This window comes from Macaca fascicularis, chromosome 12 (assembly GCF_037993035.2).
Source record: "Macaca fascicularis isolate 582-1 chromosome 12, T2T-MFA8v1.1".
Taxonomy (NCBI): domain Eukaryota; kingdom Metazoa; phylum Chordata; class Mammalia; order Primates; family Cercopithecidae; genus Macaca; species Macaca fascicularis.
The window spans coordinates 134,262,562-134,281,660 of NC_088386.1; the positions used below are offsets into that span (position 1 = coordinate 134,262,562).

At 45.4% G+C, this 19,099-nt stretch overlaps 1 protein-coding gene across 10 annotated transcripts in view; it reads left to right on the forward strand.

Moving 5' to 3' along the window:
- Nucleotides 1-19,099, forward strand: part of TRAF3IP1 (TRAF3 interacting protein 1) — an 82,876-nt gene that overhangs the window by 26,476 nt on the left and 37,301 nt on the right. For all 10 annotated transcript variants that reach the window (XR_012421636.1, XR_012421637.1, XM_074010648.1 and 7 more), the window contains 6 exons: nucleotides 1,921-1,941; nucleotides 3,219-3,303; nucleotides 3,774-3,857; nucleotides 7,676-7,799; nucleotides 8,023-8,059; nucleotides 11,101-11,177. Coding sequence is in view for 8 of the 10 variants with exons in the window: in XM_074010648.1 (XP_073866749.1) it covers nucleotides 1,921-1,941; nucleotides 3,219-3,303; nucleotides 3,774-3,857; nucleotides 7,676-7,799; nucleotides 8,023-8,059; nucleotides 11,101-11,177 (428 nt within the window). In the remaining 2 variants the exon portion in view is untranslated. The remainder of the gene's footprint in view (nucleotides 1-1,920; nucleotides 1,942-3,218; nucleotides 3,304-3,773; nucleotides 3,858-7,675; nucleotides 7,800-8,022; nucleotides 8,060-11,100; nucleotides 11,178-19,099) is intronic.

Consider the following 19,099-nt stretch of genomic DNA (forward strand, 5'->3'; position numbering starts at 1 on the left):
TATATCTTTAGGAGGAACAGTATAATGATATTTAGATTTTGAAGACTGGCCATGTTAATTAGGGAGGGTTAAAGATTGTCCAGAGAAGAGAGAGAGACCTGGACTGTGGAGGAGCCCTGGGAAGGGAGAAGTGGTGGGATTCCAGGGCTGCTGGCATGTGATGGGGGAGCCGGCCTGGAGTGTAGGGGGAGGGCCCAGGTTAGAGAGGAGCTGTGAGAGTTGCTGATGCCGGGTGATGGCGGGAGCCTGGGTGGGGACTAGGTCACCTGGGACGAGATTGTGAGGGCAGGAGCTGGCAGAGTGCTGGCGCTGTAGAAGCACAGGCCTCGGGGAGGATGGTGTGGGCCATGTGGCAGGTGCCTTGGGTTCTGGGTGACGGGGACTGGAAGTATCCATTGAAAGGTAGAGAGTTGACTGTGCTGACTTTCCTTTGGGGTATCGGCCTTGTGGCTGAATAACCACACCTCTCAGGAACCTGTCTGAGTGCTGTGTGAACCCAGGGCCTGTCCTGAACACCCTGGTGTTTTGAAGAAAGAGCCGGGGGTTTGAAACTGTGTCTGCTGCCTGCCCCCAAGTTGTACGAGGACTCTCAGTGCTGGTTTCTGCTAAGCACACGCTCCAGGCCGCAGAGCCATGAGGAGAAGATCTTCTGTCACCTGCTCTTGGTCCCCAGCAGTCCCATCCCAGGGTTGAGCTGAGTCCTCCACCCGCATTGGGTGCAGCACCCAAAGTGCTGGGGTCTCTGAAACTGCTTCTAGTGGCACTATCTGAACCACATTCTCCAGGACCCTGCTAACCACTGTGCCCTGCAGTCCCCTAGGCCCTGGCGGGTGCCAGGCTGCCCCCTGTGCTGTGGCACTTTGTGGGGTGTGACCTCTGGAGGCTCCCAGGCCCATATTAATAGGGTCCTCTAGTGCCTCCTGGTTCCCCTTGATCCACAAGCTCGGCCCCCTCTCTCCCTGCCCGAGCCACCCTCTTAGGGCAGCATTTATGAGCTCGTGACTGTTATGCTCACAGAAAGTCCTCCTGTGAATAAACGAGCTGGAGGTGTCTGTGCAGCGCTCCTCACTCTGCGCCGTGTGGACCCTCAGAATAACCCAGGCTGATGTCTCGAGGCCACATGAACTGTTCCTGTCTGGGGTGGGGCCGTGCTGAACAAGTGGCTGCATCAGGCCCTGCTGCCTCCCTTCTGCCCGTAGAGTGTCCTGAGTTGTCATGTGAAGCCATGCGCTTTCCGCTCCTCTGCAAATGCGTTTGTGCATCTTAAGAGTGTGAAACAGAGATTTCCCACCTGTGGTTTTGAATCCACCCCAGCCCTGTGGTGCCACTGCTCATTTACTTTGACTGTTTAGGTCACATTTGTCCCCAAGACACAGCACTTGAAGAAAAAGGATCCTGGGTGAAGGTGCAGAGGTGGCCCTGTGTTGAGCTGGAAGAGTTTCTTCTGCTTTCAGGAGCTGATGGAAAAATACTTTCCAATCATGTCTATAAGATGGGCTGTTGTTGGCTGTCTCCCAGTCTGTGGAACGGCCTGGGATTTGGTTGGCCAGGTTCAGGCTGTTGCGTGGTTCCCTCACATTTGGATGTGCTTTTTCTGTGGCTCTGGCTTTGTTGATTCTTGTCTCATGAACTTGTTTACTTCCTCTCTCCGGTGTGCTCTCTCCACATCCCTGTGTCCTGTTTCTATATAGTACCATTTTATGATGCACAGTTTGTTTGCTCTTTGTTTTTCTATTTTTGAAAATAAAACAAAATGGCAATAGGGACATTAGAAAAGCGGCTATGAGGAAATGATCTTTTTTTTTTAACAGACATCCAAAATTATGTACAATGTGTTTTTTCTCTAATTCTGTTCTCATCATTTACTATATTGAGGTTGACTTACACAAAAACTAATTTTCTGATGTGCTTTTTTTTTAGGTGACTCCGCCAGTGATGCAGGTGAGGAATGGCCTTAGATACCTATGTGTCATATCAATTGTATGCATGTGTGTGAATGTAAATGTGGACTCTCAGATTCGTGCTTTATAAAGTGCATTAGTGTAAGTAACTTATTTTATGGAAAAAGATCTTAACTACCCTTATTTATTTATTTATTTATTTATTGAGATGGAGTTTCACTCTTGTTGCTCAGGCTGGGGTGCAATGGTGCAATCTTGGCTCACTGCAACCTCCACCTCCCGAGTTCAAGCGATTCTCCTGCCTCAGCCTCCCAAGTAGCTGGGATTACAGGCATGCACCACCATGCCTGGCTAATTGTGTATTTTTAGTAGAGACGGGGTTTCTCCATCTTGGTCAGATTGGTCTGGAACTCCCGACCTCAGGTGATCCGCCCACCTTGGCCTCCCAAAGTGCTGGGATTATAGGCGTGAGCCACCATGCCCGGCGAACTACCCTAATTTAATTTGAGATTTAATTTATATCTTTTAAATTTGAAAAGAATACATTTCAGATTTTTTTTCCCAGAATATAAAGTATATTTCTAATATTCAAATTCTGACTATTTTCTGAAGTGTTAATTCCTTTTACTTTAAATAGTGGAGTAAACTTGTCTTAATAGTTTGGGCCTTGTTATTTACTGATTAATTCTTTTCATCAAAATGAAGAAAACTTTGTTCAGATTATAAACATAATATGGTACATACCAATGTAGAAAAATTTAAAAATGCCAAAAAAAGAACAAAAATTAAAAGCACTGGTAATTCTACTGCTTATAACATAAACGAATATTCTTCTAGAACCCTGTGTATATATATGCATATGCATATAATTGTTAGATATATTACTGTCCTGGATTGTTACACAAAAGGGGGCTAGCATGTGACTGTACCATAATTTACTTTGTGACTGACTGTCAGTATCATCAGTGGTGATGGGTGAGCATCTTGACATGTGTCCATTTCTCCTCTTGGGCTGTATTTCCTGTAAGCGCTGAGTTGATCGGCCTGCCTTTTGAATTTTATTTCTGAAGTAGTTGAACCAGTTTGTATTCCCTGGGTTGGAGTGTGCCCGTTTTCCCAAATCTTCACCAAGTTTAGGTATCAGACATTGGTTTTCTCTTCATCAACATGATTGATGGAAAAATTGCTCATTTGTATTTGCAATTACAAATGTATTTGATTGCAAATAACTGCAAATACAAATGCAAATAGTATTTTCAAATAGTTATTGGTGTGTTTTTTCCTTTGTGAATTGCTAATTGATTGTCATTTGTTTAGAAGGAGACGTTGGACCTGCTGGCCAAGATAAGTCTGACGTGCCAGAGACTCCAGAAATTCCTAATGAGCTTTCATCCCACATCAGGTCTGTGTGCTTTGAATCCCTTTCCCTCAGCAGAGTGATCACACCTAGGACACTGCTGTGCTTCTCTTTCTGCCTGTTGCTGTTCATTTAGTGCTTGAGCTAACTTATGAGGAATTACTTGTACAAAAAATACAAGAATATCAGTTTTCTGTACCGGAGTCATATCACTATATGCAGAATATTTTGGAGATTTAGGGGAATTCAAAATTATAGCTGAATTATGTGATGTTTTGATTAATGATAGTTGTTGATATTTTGAAATTACTGAAAATACAAGTTGAAAGACGGACACTTTCTGGTTGGTTGGGTTCCCAGGACGTTCCTGCTCTTCTGCAGAGTAGTGCGTCCTAACTAGCACATTGATTATGGCCTGGAGATGAGTGTTAACATTCACCTGGGCTTTCTTTTTCCACTTGGAAATGTATAAGCCTTTCATACTCCTTTTTTGGTTTTCCAATATTTGGGTTTAGAAGAATTCCTCGGCCTGGGAGTGCAAGACCAGCCCCTCCCCGGGTCAAACGGCAAGACAGTGCAGAGGCGTTACCAACAGATAGGTAAGACTGGCTCAGCAGGGCGGTTCTCCAGTGGGCACAGTGCCTCCGATGAGAGATAGGGGAGGGATGCAGCACATGGTGCTGGAAACATGCTATTGAGGAACAAAAAATGAGGGTAGGCCCTCGCCTCACACCATAAGCCAACAGACATGTCAGATGGATGAAAGAGAAAAACCATGCATACATGTACAATTAAATCTTCACATCTATGGGAAAATGTTGGACTGCATTTCTCTGACCCCTAGATTGAAGACTTTCTAAGCATGAAAACAGTAGAGGAATTAGGAAAAAATAGGGGAAAAATTAGGGGCTTAATTGCACAAAAATTAAAAATAGAAGGTGATCAAAATGTTATAAGCAGGCTGGGCCTGGTGACTCACACCTATAATCCCAACATTTTGGGAATCCAAGGCAGGCAGATCGCTTGAGGTCAGGAGTTTGAGACCAGCCTGGCCAATGTGGTGAAACCCCCGTCTCTACTAAAAATACAAAAGTTAGCCGGGCGTTGTGGGGTGCGCCTGTAGTCCCAGCTACTCAGGAGGCTGAGGCAGGAGAATCGCTTGAACCCGGGAGGTGGAGGTTACAATGAGCTGAGATTGCACTGCTGTACTCCAACCTGGGCGACAGAGTGAGACTATCTCAAAAAAAGAAGTCATAAGCAATATAAAGACAAAGAACAGACAGGATGGACCAGAGTGGGTTTCAGATCAAATAAGAGGCAGGAATTGGAGGCAGGAGGAGTAGATGTGTTTTTCTAGGAGTTTTGCCACAAAGAGAAGTGAAGGAATAAGACTAGAAAGTGGGAAAGGTGGTGTCAAGGGGAGTTACGATTTTTCTGATGATGGGAATGATCCAGTGGAGAGGGGAAATTGATGACGTAGGCGACGTGAGACAGGGATTTGGTGGAGCAGAGTCCCGGCGTGGGTGTAGGAACTGGTGTGGAGGTGGAGTCGGCACATGGTGTGGTGCAGATTCTTAAGGTGATTTTCTGGTACTTATTTTTCTCATGAGCCGTAAGAGGGTCTGGGCGAAGAAGAATGTCAGAGGAAAGAGGGGCTGGGTGAAGTCGCTGTGCACGAGAGTGGGCTAGTGAAGAGACTAGAGCAGAGGTTTTCCTCTAGGTTGTCCCCTTTGGGGACATTGGGCCATGATTTGGAGACATTTTCTGGTGTTCTGACGAGGGGGAGGGGTTAGGGCAGGGCTGTTGCTGAACCTCCTGCAATGCACAGGACGGTCTCCACCACAAAGGAGGATGGGCTGCCTGTCCATGGTGCCTGGGCAGAGGCCGTGGCTGACAACTGACTTCAGGGCAGCATCTGGCAGACTTGGACATAAAGAGACAGGAGATGGTGTGGTGGAGCCTGTTCTGCAGCCGCAGTTGGCTACACCTGCAGGCATGGGTGCACAGGCTGGAATAAACAGGGCTCAGCTGTGCCAAGTGCACCAGAGAGAGGAGGGAAGGAGTTGGAGTATGTGGAAGCCCCATGGTCATGACCAATGTGGGATTTATGCCAGTGAATGAGGGAAGAGCCCTCGGGGTGAAGGTCAGGAGGAGGCAGTAGGATTGAGAGGCTGAAGGTGCTGGACAGGTGGAAGGATTGTTGGAGTCAGGTCCTAGGGCCATGAGCTAGGAAGATGGGTGGTGGTAAAGGCGTGGGGCACTGGATTGGAGATTGGGGCTTGCTGTTAGTGGTTGTGACAGGGTGACCTTGGGAGTGGGTGTCGAGTGTGGGAGGTGGGATCATCCCAGGAGGGTTCAGGGACCCAAGGCCAGGATCTGGGAAGGATCATTTCTCAGTACTTGAAATCACAAGTTAAGACAGGAGCAGTGTTGGCGAGAGTGGCAGGTCCAGGAGGACCGGGTGGGACCAGGGGTTGGCAGCTGATGGCAGCAATGATGGGGTCGAGGGCGACAGGATTTAAAGTTGGCAGTTTCTAGGGAGAATAATCTGGAAGCCACAGCAAGCAAAAGGAAATTACTGACCTTCCCTCTGGGCCTGTGACAAGAGGCCTGTGGGAGGAGCGGCAGCTGCAGCTGAGGGCTGTGGGGAAGCCGTGTCCTGGAGAGCAAGGCGGGACAGAGAGCAGCTGCCAATCAGGGCAGGCACAGGGGCGCAGCTGTCGGGGGGGTGCCACGTGGGCCACAGTGAGGGTGTGCTGGGAGCGCGGTAGATGAGGGACAGGAGCCCAGGCTTCTTGCCGTACTGACAGAGCAGCGGGTGCGAAGTGAGGTTGGTCCTGGCGGAGCCACACAGATGGTTGTTGAGCGTCTCGAGGACCCAGCTGAGGAAGTCGAGCATACTTGAGGCAATGGGTGTTATTTTAAGAACTCGTTCCCAAGTGTCTAGATTCCCTCTGGACCTTGTGCATGGCGCTGAAGCAAGGGAGGGTTTTGGGGGGGGTGTGTGTGTATGCGTGTGTGTGTATGCGTGTGTGTGTGCGCGTGCGTGTGTGCGTGCGTGTGTGCGTGCGCGCGCGTGTGTGCGCGCGCGTGTGTGTGCGCGCGTGTGTGTATGCGTGTGTGTGCGTGTGTGTATGTGCATGTGTGTGTATGCATGTGTGTATGCGTGTGTGTGTGCGCATGTGTGTGTATGCGTGTGTGTGTATGCGTGTGTGTATGCGTGTGTGTGCGTGTGTGTATGTGCATGTGTGTGTGTGCATGTGTGTATGCGTGTGTGTGTGTGCGTGTGTGTGTATGCGTGTGTGTGTATGCGTGTGCGTGTGCGCGTGCGTGTGCGCGTGTGTGTATGCGTGTGTGTATGCGTGTGTGTGCGTGTGTGTATGTGCATGTGTGTGTATGCATGTGTGTATGCGTGTGTGTGTATGCGTGTGTGTGTATGCGTGTGTGTGTATGCGTGTGCACACATGCAGCACTATGATAACGCAGCAGGGGAGTTAGGTGATTGCTTAAAGCACGAGTGTATAGGGAAGAAACAAAGGCAGGAGGGGCCATCGAGGAGCCTGTAGAGTGTTTGGGTCTGGGGCTCACATTTGTACAGAGTGAGCTGACACTGGCCTGAGTGAGGAGTGAGGCAGCTCTAGGTGGGGCAGTTCTAGTGGGTGGCCCTGGAGAGCACAAGAGAGCCCTTGGGTGAAGGATGTCACCAAGGAGGACAAGGTGTGGGGCTGGAGGGCCAGGCTGTTGGACTTGCCCGGAATGATGATGGGACCTGGGTGGAGAGAGCAGTGTGTACGTGGTGCTGGGTGGGACATAGGGCAGCCACCGTGACTAGGAGTTGAATGAGGGGCCTCCAGCTGGGTGTGTGAAGAGAGGTCTGGGGTCACCCCTGGTCAGTGGGACCCCAGTGTGGCCCCTTCCCTGAGGTTTGTGACCCAGGGCAATAAGTGCCTCCAGGTAGAAAGCAGCAGGTGAAGGGCTGGTGTCACTGAGAGCGTGTTCAGGGGAGAGGCGGAGGCCCTGAGGGTCCTTGTCCAGTAGAGGGCATGGTGAGGCTGTGGGGGGTGGGAGGCCAGGTGTGGACCAGGAGGCCTGGGCAGTACAGGGATGTGGGGAAGCTGGGTGGGGGTGGAGGACGAGGCTCACAGGGACTCAGGCCTGGAGGGGCAGCACAGGGATGTGGGGAAACTGGGTGGGGAGGGAGGGCAAGGCTCACAGGGACTCAGGCCTGGAGGGCTTGCAGAGGACACTGCAGACAGTCCGTCTTAGCTTCAGTGGGTAGCCTGAGATGCTGTTCTAGAGATGGTTGGTGATTAGATTCCTCTCTGCTGACCTGTGACACAGTTTCAGATGCCTGGGATTGATGAAAAGGTGTGACTGATAGAGCATTTCTAATTTAATCTAATTTCTTTTTATTTAGATCAGGGAGTGGTAAAACCGTCTCAAATGTGATTGTAGAGTCGCACAATTCTGACAATGAAGAGGATGATCAATTTGTGGTGGAAGCTGCCCCTCAGCTCTCTGAAATGTCAGAAATTGAAATGGTTAGTTAACCGAAATGTGGTGTTTTTTTAATAACAATGTTTTACCTACATTGAGATTAATATTCTAGCTTTTAGATTTATGTAGACAAAAATGTCCTATAATTTTTCAGTTAGTTTTTTACCTTTGTTAATTTTGTTGTTCCTTTTTTGAGATCCACAGAAGCATGATTTTTAGAATTCAGCAAGCCTGAATCTTCTTTTTTCCCCTTCCTTTCCTGCTCAGGTAACAGCAGTGGAACTAGAAGAAGAGGAGAAGCATGGTGAGTCCTGGGCACGAGTGTGCATGCATGTCCATGTGTGTGCGCTTACGCACCTTCTCCACGTGTTCCTGGAAAGGATCCAGTGCAAGGGACTGTTGTGTGCCAGGTTCTGGTCTGGGTCACACTGGCGGGGTCACACTGGCGGTACATAGGACGCTGCGGGCATGGATTCCTCTAAGGCGATGGCTGCTGCTCCCAATCCTTAGAGGAGAGCGGGGGCACTGTTGGAAGCTGGAAACTCACTGGCAACTGTGCTACAGATGACGTCTTGTCTCATCCGTTCGATTAGATTGTGGAAGTAGATGATCTCTGAGGCCCTTCGCAAGTCTAGTTCTGGAATATTATTGTTGGTTTTCTAGCTGTACAACTCAGAAGTGCAAACCCTGCTCCCCACACCAGGGTTTGAGTGTCCTGGAGCACAGTTTCTGCAGAAGAGGCAGGCTGAGTACTTTCCTTTATAGATGTGTTCTCATAATATGACTTTGTTTCCTGGCACCCATCACAGGTGACATATGAGGGCTTGTTGGTTTTGGGGTTTTTTTTTTGGTATCTATATGAAGCCACAATTTTTTTTTTTTTTTTTTGGGGCGGAGTCTCGCTCGTCACCCAGGCTGGAGTTCAGTGGTGCGATCCCAGCTCACTGCAACCTCTGCCTCCTGGGTTCAAGCGATTCTCGTGCCTCAGCCTCACAAGTAGCTGGGACTACAAGCATGCACCACTATGCCTGACCAATTTTTGTATTTTGAGTAGAGACAGGATTTCGCTTCGTTGGCCAGGCTGGTGTCCAACTCCTAACCTCAAGTTATCCACCTGCCTTGGCCTCCCAAAGTGCTGGTATTACAGGCATGGGCCACCGTGCCCGGCCTAGTCACGGATTTTTAACATAGTGGATGTGTTTCATTTCAGCCCATCTCAATTTTTCTTATTAATGTTCAGATTGCCCAGTATTTGACCAGGGGAGCCTATTGGAGTTATTTTCTGGCGGCCTTTAGACACAGCCCAGTACACTCTTTAGCTTCCTTGTTTTCTGATACAACAAGGCGTTTCCGGCTTGTTTTGTGTACTTCGTGCCCTGTAACTGCCTCATTTCTCCAAGGCACCCGGCCGCTTACTGCTCTGGGTTGCTTCTTGTTTCCAGGCATTTTCACTGCAAAAGCAGGGATATACTATTTTTTTTTTTTTTTTTTGAGATGGAGTCTTGCTCTCTTGCCCAGGCTGGAGTGCAGTGGCGCCATCTGGGCTCACTGCAAGCTCCGCCTCCCGGGTTCACGCCATTCTCCTGTCTCAGCTTCCTGAGTAGCTGGGACTACAGGCGCCGGCCACCTTGCCCGGCTAGTTTTTTGTATTTTTTTTAGTAGAGACAGGATTTCATCGTGTTAGCCAGATGGTCTCGATCTCCTGACCTTGTGATCCGCCGTCTCGGCCTCCCAAAGTGCTGGGATTATAGGCTTGATCCACCACGCCCGGCCAGGGATATACTTTTTTAAAATAAGAAAGTTTATTCTGACTTCATGATGATATTTTCAATTCCGATTTAGGATTGTAGGGTTTTGCCTGCATTCTTTGGTTTTATATGTGCATCTCTTCCATCTCATGCCAAAAAGCCTGGCTCCCAGCAACAGCAGCTGTCCCCATGCTTTATGATCCTTCATATGCACACACAGCAATTTTGGAACACCACCACCGGTTTTTAACAACAGTAGGATTACTGGAAATGCTGAAGGATTTTATTTAATTTTTATTTTTAATTTTTATTTATTTATTTATTTTTGAGATGGAATCTCGCCCTGTCATCTAGGCTGGAGTGCAGTGGTGTGATCTTGGCTCACTGCAACCTCCACCTCCAGGGTTCAAACAATTCTCCTGCTTCAGCCTCCCAAGTAACTGGGATTACAGGCGCCTACCACCACACCCAGTTTTTTTTTTTTTTTTGTATTTTTGGTGGAGACGGGGTTTCACCATGTTGGCCAGGTTGGTCTCAAACTCCTGACCTCGCCAGCCCAAGGATTTTTTTTTTTTTTTGGTAGGTGGGTCTTCCTCTTTGTTGGGTATATCCTATTAGGGATATATAGTCAGTTTCCGTTTTAAAGTTGTGAAACAATTCTTCTCTAGTGGCACATGCTTGCCAATGGGATACCACTAAGTTTATTTCATTTTGCATTCAACCTTTAGGCATTAGTGTTTACCTTTTTAATGTAATATAATTCACATGATTTTAAGGTCAGATGTGCAAAACCAGGTATAATCAGAAATGTGGGGCTTTGACCCCTGTCTCCTCTACCCTCTACTCTCCCTGTCTCCTCTACCTTCTACTCTCCCTCTCCCTGTAGGTAACAGTAAAAAATAGGGTTTATGCTTACAGTTGAAAAACAAATAAATAGATACATATGCACGTGCATGTGTATTTATTGGTATCTACACTTATTTCCATCTTGCTCTTCTTTTTAATTTGACAGTAGATGCAGGCATTCATTCTGCAGCAATGCAGAGAAATCATCCTCATTTGTCTTCACAGCCACATAGTCCTCCACTGTGTGGACGCACCCTCATTGATTCAGTCAGCCTCGAGCTGATGCGTGCTTGGGTAAAACACTATTCCAAAAAACTTCATATGATATTTATCCCATGAGTAAATTCTGAAAGAAATGGAAAAATTCTTGCCCCAATGTAAAAGAAGTATCAGTACTTAGAAGCATTTCTTAATTGTTATTTCTGTTTGTAATAGATGGCTGTATTTTTGGATGTCAAGCTACATTCCTTCTTAATCTTTGAAAATAGAAAATCTGTTTTATTTCTAAAGCTTTTTACTTTTCAAGGAGCTGATTTCCCTGAAACACTTTGAAATTTGATAATTTCCACTACCAGCTGTCGTGTCACTCTTGTATACTATCTCCTTAACAAATAAAGATTATTTGAAACTGTTTCAGCATAAAAAGAGATAGGATAAAAACTTAGTGTTTTTCTCACCATCCCACCCATTTGGAATAGGTTTTTGGGGTAGAGAATAAACTTTTAACATAAAATCACTGATTTTTCAACAGGTGGACTTGTGAAAAAAATTTTGGAGACGAAGAAAGATTATGAGAAATTGCAGCAGTCACCCAAACCTGGGGAGAAGGTAATGGAATGATTTCCGTAAACACTGGCATTTTAGCAGTCTGTTTCATACATTTACAAACTTACAAATTAGAACATCTTTCAAATATTGCCATTATCAATGATGTCTGTTTGCATATTTAAATGCCATTTCTGGCCAGGCCTGGTGGCTCACACCTGCAATCCCAGCACTTTGGGAGGCCAGCGCAGACAGATTACCTGAGCCCAGGAGTTCGAGACCAGCCTGGGCAACATGGCGAAACCCTGTCTTTACAAAAAATACAAAAATTAGCCAGGTGTGGTGGCACATGTCTGTAGTCCCAGCTACTTGGGGGGCTGAGGCAGGAGAATCGCTTGAACCCAGGAGGTGGAGGTTGTAGTGGATCGATTGTGCCACGGCACTGCAACCTGGGTGACAGAGTGAGACCCTGCCTCAGAAAGAAACAAAAAATGCCATTCCTCCCTCCTCCCAGTTGGGAGGATATAAAGTGTGGGACTCTGTATGGGGCTGCTTCCCTGGCCTGGTATCCAGCCCCGTCTTGGGAGGGGGCAGTGGCTTGCTTGGGGAGCTCAGGAGCCAAGAGCCAAAGGCCTGTTGGGCTCTAACTCCCTGACCCTCCCCTTCTGGCCTTGCCCATCCCTTCTCCCAGGTCCCGTCTGCAGAATGGGAGGCTGGCTGCCTGGCCCTGGCTGATTACAAAGAGACTGGGAATGTTTTTAAGTCTTTTTTTGAAATATGCGTTCTATTGTACCTGTCTCCCTGCAGTCCCCCTCACACATGTGTGATGTGCTTTTGTTGGGACCTGTGGCTTCTTGCCAGCCACTACCCTTTCCTTGGGCACATGACCACTGGGGCGGGCACCTGTGGGCCAGCAGGGTGTGTCTCAAATGCCACAGCCAGCTTTCTCTTATAGTCACTTTAAAGAGGAAGAATAATTTTTTTTTCTTTTAAACAGAAGTTTCTTGGATAGTTAGCCTAATAACTCAACAATTTAAAAAAGTTTTATATATAGGTGTGTGTGCACACACGTGTACACACACATGCACACATATACATATCTTTCCCCAGCTGAATTAATGGTTGTTTTAGATAATTCTGCTTAACATGTCCTAGTTTGTCATGAAGCTAGGGCCTGAAATAGCCAATGAGAACTGTACAATTGAGACTAACAGTAGAGGGAGCCCTTTTAACAATAATAACTGGAGAATGTCGATAGAGGCTTTGCTGACAGCACCACTATTTGCCTTGCTGAAAGGAGAAATGCCTTCTGCAGTTTGTTTCTCATCGATGGAATGTTAATACATTATAGTTCTTTCTGTATGCATGAGGGGTTGTCCTGGTGTCACTGGTGGTATTTCTGAGACCCAGTTGAAAACCCTGAATGTGTCCCTCCAGGCTCCTAGTGGAGGTCACCTTTGAAGCATCCATTTGTTTAAATTTTGTAGCTATGATTTTTACGCAGGCATATTAGGATTGTGTTTCAAAGTATCCCCGGGAGAGTAAATTATTTCAGATTGGTAAATCTTTTGGATTCAGAGGATAAAAGGAAAAGTGTCCTTTTTTGGTCAACATCTACTGTTTTGAAAAAAAGTAGGTAGTGAGAACTTCAAAGTCAGGGGTGATGTATGTTACAGTTAGGGGAAAATCAGCAAGTGTCTGTATGATTTTCTTTAGGCTATTGATAAACATCAGACTTAAATTTAACTTGTTGGTCTTCTTAAAACATTTTTGTTACTTTTTTTTTTTTGAGATGAAATTTCGCTCTGTCGCCCAGACTGGAGTGCAGTGGCTCAATCTCGGCTCACTGCAAGCTCTGCCTTCCAGGTTCACACCATTCTCCTGCTACATTTTTTTTTTTTTTTTTAAATAAACAAAAATGTGGTCAGGCGCGGTGGCTTACACCTGTAATCCCAGCACTTTAGGAAGCCAAGGTGGGTGGATTGCTTGAGGCCATGGGTTTGAGATCAGCCTGGCCAACATGGCCAATCCCCTTGCTACTAAGAATACGAAAATTAGCTGGGTATGGTGGTGCACACTTGCAGTCCCAGCTACTCAGGAGGCTGAAGCACGAGAATCACCTGAGCCCAGGAAGCAGAGGTTGCAGTGAGCTGTGATTGCACTGCTGCACTCCAGCCTGGATAACAGAGCAAGACTGTCTCAAAAAAAATCATGTAGGAAGAGCCAAAGTCCTTTTTCCCCCTGCTCCAGTCCCTTCCCTGAGGGCAGTCCCCAGGATGAACTTGGTGTGTATCTCTATTTTGCATGTGCCTCGTGTTGTTTAGTGAGTTTCTAATGTCACCTTAGTGTTGATCCATTATGCAGGTCGCTTTCTTCATGCAGCATTTTTCTCTCTCTCATGTTTTGATACTTGTAGATGTAGTTTATTCATTTTAATTGAAGCCTTATAGTCCATTATTTGCTTATTAATTACTCTATTGATGGACATTTAGGTTTTTCAGCCATTTCCTTTCATAAACAATGCTTCCATGGCTCTTTTCCATGCCTCCTAGCTTTCAAGAGCCAGTGTCTCTTCCAGCAAGAATCAGGTCACTTTCTGTGAAGGGCTGGATAAAAATACTTCAGGCTTTTTGAGCCAGATGGTCTCTTGCAACTATTGAATTCTGCCAATGTCACAGGAATGCAGCCACAGCATTAGACCATGTAAATGAACATGTGTGGCTGTATTCAATAAAACGTACTTTACAAAAACAAGGTCCAGGCTGTGGGCTATAGTTTACTGATTTCAGCTTTGGGGGCTATGCCCAGGCTTAGAAGTGCTGTGCCAGGAAGTACACAGATCTTTAGTTTCACCAGATAGGCCACTTTCCTCCTCAAAGCGGCTGTACCAATTTATCCTCCCAGTAGAATGAACGTCTGTTTCCAAACATCCGTGCCAACAACAGTCAAGATAGTGAACACACTCATCTCATCACCCTCCACAGTGTCATGTGCCCTTGGTGAGCCCATCCTCCAGCCCATCTCCGTGTTCGCCTTTCCCCACACCCCACCCCCAGCAGCCACTCTGCTCTGGTTCACTGTGCTTTAGTTTGCATTTCCTAGAATTGTGTTTAAATGGAATCATGTGATGTGCACTCTTTTGAGGTTTTTTTTTTTGTCTGGCCATTTTTACTCAGCATAATTATTCTGAGATTTATCCATGTTGTTGCAGCATGTATCCATAGTTTGTTTGTTTTTATTGCTGAGTAGTATTCCATTGTATGGATATACCACAGTGTGTTTCATCCATGTATCAGTTGATGAACATTTGAGTTGCTTCTAGTTTGGACTATTATAAATAAAGCTGCTGTGAACATTCATGTTCACGTCTTTGTGTTGACAGATGCTTTCATTATGTTGTGTCAATACAGTAGAACCCCTCTTATTTGCAGGGGATATGTTCCATGACCCCTAGCAGATGCCTGAGACTGTGGATAGTACCAAACCCTGTATATACCATGTTTTTTCATGATACGTTCTGATGATAAAGTTTACTTTATGAATTAGGTTCAATAAGAGATGGACAATAACTGATATTAAACAGAACAATTTTAACAGTATGTCAGCATCACTCCATTGTACTTCGGGGCCATTCTTAAATAAAATAAGGGTTACTTTCACACAAGCACTGGGATACTGCCAGCGTCTAGACTGTCTGATAACTGAGAGGGCTACCAAGTGACTTAACAGGTGGATGGTGTATACGGTGTGTATATATATTGGACAGAGGGATGACTTATGTCCTTGGCGGAACTGTGCAAGATTTGATCACACTACTCAGAATGGCATGCAATTGAAAACTTATGAATGAATTGTTTATTTCTGGAATTTTCCATTTAATATTTTCAGACTGCAGGTAACTGAAACTGCAGAAAGTGAAACTATGGATGGGGATAGGACTGTTATACCTAGGAGTGGGTACTGCTGAGGCATATGGTAAATGTGTGCTTAACTTTTTAAGAAACTGCCAGACTATAGGGCTGGGTGCTGTGGCTCACACCTGTAATCCCAGCCCTCTGGGAGGCTGGAGTGTGAGGATCACTTGAAGCCAGGATTTTAAGACCAGCTTGTGCAACGTAGGGAGACTCTATCTCTACAAAAAAACAAAAACAAAGATTGCCAAACTGTGTTGCAAAGTGGTTGTATCATTTCGCATTCCTACCAGCAGTGTGTAAGAGTTTCAGTTCCTTCACATCCTCGTCAGCACTAGGTATGGTCAAACTGTAAAATTTTTCAGCCGGGCACGGTGGCTCACACCTGTAATCCCAGCACTTTGGGAGGCTGAGTTGGGCAGATCACGAGGTCAGGAGATTGACCCCATCGTGGCTAGCATGGTGAAACTTTGTCTCTACTAAAAATACAAAAAATTAGCTGGGCATGGTGGCACATGGCTGTCGTCCCAGATACTCAGGAGACTGAGGCAGGAGAATTGCTTGAACCTGGGAGGCAGAGGTTACAGTGAGCTGAGATCACATCACTGTACTCCATCCTGGGCGACAGAGTGAGATTCTGTCTCAAACAAAAATTTTTTTTCATAGTTGTAATTTGCATTTCCTTAATGGCTAATGATGTTGAGTATCTATCCTATGGTTGTATGTATATAATATATAAGCCCTTGTGTCTCATATGTTGTAAATATTTTTCCAGTCTATCACTTGTCTGACTTTGCCTTTTTATTTAAAAAACTTTTTTTTTTTTTGAGACAGAGTCTGGCTCTGTTGCCCAGGCTGGAGTGCAGTGGTCCGAATCTCAGCTCACTGCAACCTCTGCCTCCCAGACTCAAGTGATCCTCCCACCTCACTCTCCCGAGTAGCCGGGACTACAGGCATACGCTACCACACCTGGCTAATTTTTGTATTTTTTGTAGGGGGGTTTTGCCATGTTACCCAGGCTGGTCTTGATCTCCCAGGCTCAAGCGATCCTTCTGCCTTGGCCTCCCAAAGTGAGCCACTGCACCTGGCCAAACGTTTCTATTTTGATGTAAAATTTAAACAGCCTTTTCTTTATACGTTATTTATTTATTTTTTCTTTTTGTTTTGGCCAAGAGTTTAAGGTGAGGTTATACTTTATTTTTGATTTTGTCTGAAAAAGCTGTCCTATCCTGGTTGTAAAGGTAGTCTTTAGTTTAGTTTTCTTTTTCATGTCTAGATCTCTGCGTGGTCTGGAAGTGTGATTTTCTGCTGTGTGGTTGCCAGCCTAGGCTTCCTCACCCCTGCCTTTGTACCCCCGCCTCTCTAGGGAGCCCGGGTGTCCCGTGTTTCTGGGCTCTCCTTGTTTCAGCACGATGGTTTTATCTCTGGGAAGGCCTTTCTAAATGTTCCTCCACTCCTTCCCAACTCTCCAGGTTGTCTTGATTGTGAGTCTTTACGGCTTTATGTCATTGTGGGATCAGTTTGTGTGGTTCCATGAAAAACCCTGTTGTGATTTTGACTGGAATTTTATTGATTTCTCTTGACTTGACTTTTACCAGTAACTTCCACTCCATTGCCTTGCCTGTCTTTGTAGCAAAACACTTTAAAATAATCGCTTATCTTTTGCTGTCTACAATCTACCTCTTCCCACTCTCTCCTAACCCCATTCCAGGGAGGCCGCTGGCTCTACACCTTCGTCTGAGTTGTCCGAGTTGCCCTCGGCAGGGTCACCTCACCTCTCAGTTGTTATAGCTGCTGGTTATGTCTGTGTCCTGCAACAGCATTTGATGCTGTTGGCCACTCCCTCCCTCCTTGGCGTGGCCTCCAGGACAGCACTCTCCTCTGGCACCCCTCCTGCCAGGCCAGTCCCCCTTCTCTCTGTCCTTCACTAGTTCCTCCTCTTTTCACTCTTTTCTTAGTATCACCGTCTTAATGTTATTAGATGTCCTTTGAAACTTTTTTTTTTTTTTACTAAGTCAGCTTCCTTAGTGGTTGTATTCCACTTTTCTGCTTTTTCTTGCTTATTTTGGTAATTAATGTTTGAATCCGTTAGGTTTAGATTTACCTGCAAGCAAAAGAAAGCTAAAACATTAGTGTCTTTAATGAGGTATAAAGTGTTTTAGCTCATGGGTCAGTCTGGAGGTGGCAGTGACCCCGACGCCTTCATTCCTCCACAGCATGATGTGACCTTCCTTCCTCAGGGAGCCTCATGGGCCAGCATAGCTTCAGCTTCCAGCCAGCAAGAGGGAGAAAAGGAGGAAGGAGAAGGCCTGCCCTCCTCCTCCAGGATATTTACTGAAAGCTGTGCACCACTTCCACTTAGATTATGTTGGCTGGAACTTAGTCACAAAGGAAACCATGAAGTGAAATCTCTATTTTAGGCATCCATTTGCATAGCCAGAAATCAGGAATTCCATTATCACAAACTAGAACGTGTCAAATTTTCTCAGTGCCTGCCATGCTCAGAAAGTGGTAATGCTTGCAAGGCACATGGGTAAGTGGAAGAGGCTGCCTCCCTGGCTAGAGGCCGAGGGTTCCTGGACCCAGCACACGTCTCACATGTGGGCCGCACACAGTGGCGGGAAGCTTTGCCAAAGCGGAGATCAGAAACAGGGTCGACCAGCTGTCTCTTCCACAGTGTTTCTCTAGGAAATTGTTTATTTCATTCATGTCTTACAATCATGGCATAAAGATGTTTGAAGTAGCCTTTATGATTTTAAAATATCTTATCTGTACTTAGTTTTTCTTTTCTTCCCAAAATTTTGTGTCTTTTTACTTCTTGGTAAGACTTTGAAAAAACTATTAAAATAGACACTCTCTAGCAAAGAATCAACTTTCAGTTTTATAGATACTCACTTTTGTTTTATTTGATTAATTTCTACTCTTTGTTTTTCCTTTTAATTTCTTTGGACATTGACTTTTCCTAGTCTCTTGAATAAAACACACAGCTTCTTTATCCTTTATCTTTGTCATTTTAAACCTACATGTATTTAAGATTGTACATCTCCTTTTAAGCATGGTTTATCCTTGACTTCTAAATTCCTTGAATATTAAATTTGATATTGAATCTTAAAAATTCCTTGAATTTTAATGTGAAGTACTTTGTTATGATTTTAACATGGGCAGTTGGGATTCTTTTTTTAGTTTTTTACACATAAAGATTTTTAAAAGTCTTTTCAATGATAATATGTAATGTAATGAAATTGATTATTTGGAATTGATGAGACTTTTATTGTGGCCTATTTGGTGGTCAGTTTTGTAAGTGTTTCAAAGTGCTTGCAAAACTGCTTACTTCTAGACATACTTCAGGTCCAGGCTTCCGCATACCCTTGTTGATTTCACAGAGAGGCAAATGTAATACTATATCCTCAGGCCAGGTGTGGTGGCTCACACCTGTAATCCCAGCACTTTTGGAGGCCGAGGTGGGCAGATCATGAGGTCAGGAGTTCAAGACCAGCCTGGCCAACATAGTAAAACCCCGTCTGTACTAAAAATACAGAAATTAGCCGGACTTGGTGGCATGTGCCTGTAGTTTCAGCTACTCAGGAGGCTGAGGCAAGAGAGTTGCTTGAACCCAGGAGGCGGAAGTTGCAGTGAGCCAAGACCACACCACTGCATTCTAGTCTGGGCAACAGAGCGAGACACTGTCTCAAAAAAATAAAAATAAAAATAAAAATAAAAATATATCCTCAAAGCATGTATGCTGAATCTATCTTCATTGATTTATACATATTATCATAGTAATTGTTTATTTTCTCTCTGTCTCATTAAAACATACAAAGCAGGTGTTTTCTCTGCTTTTCACATAAGTTGTGGTGTGCCCTTCCTTAGTTTTGATATTTTTTATTTTTTTGGAGGATTTTTTCAATGGTAAAGAAATGCGTATTTGTAATCTGGGCCTCTCTCCAGCCTGTCTTTGAAGTTGCGTTGGAAGAAAAGCCATTTCTTATTGTACTAATGGACTTGAATAATACATTATAGAATAAATATGTGAATCAGATTGCTTTAAGCGTTTTCTTTATTATCCTTTTTTGC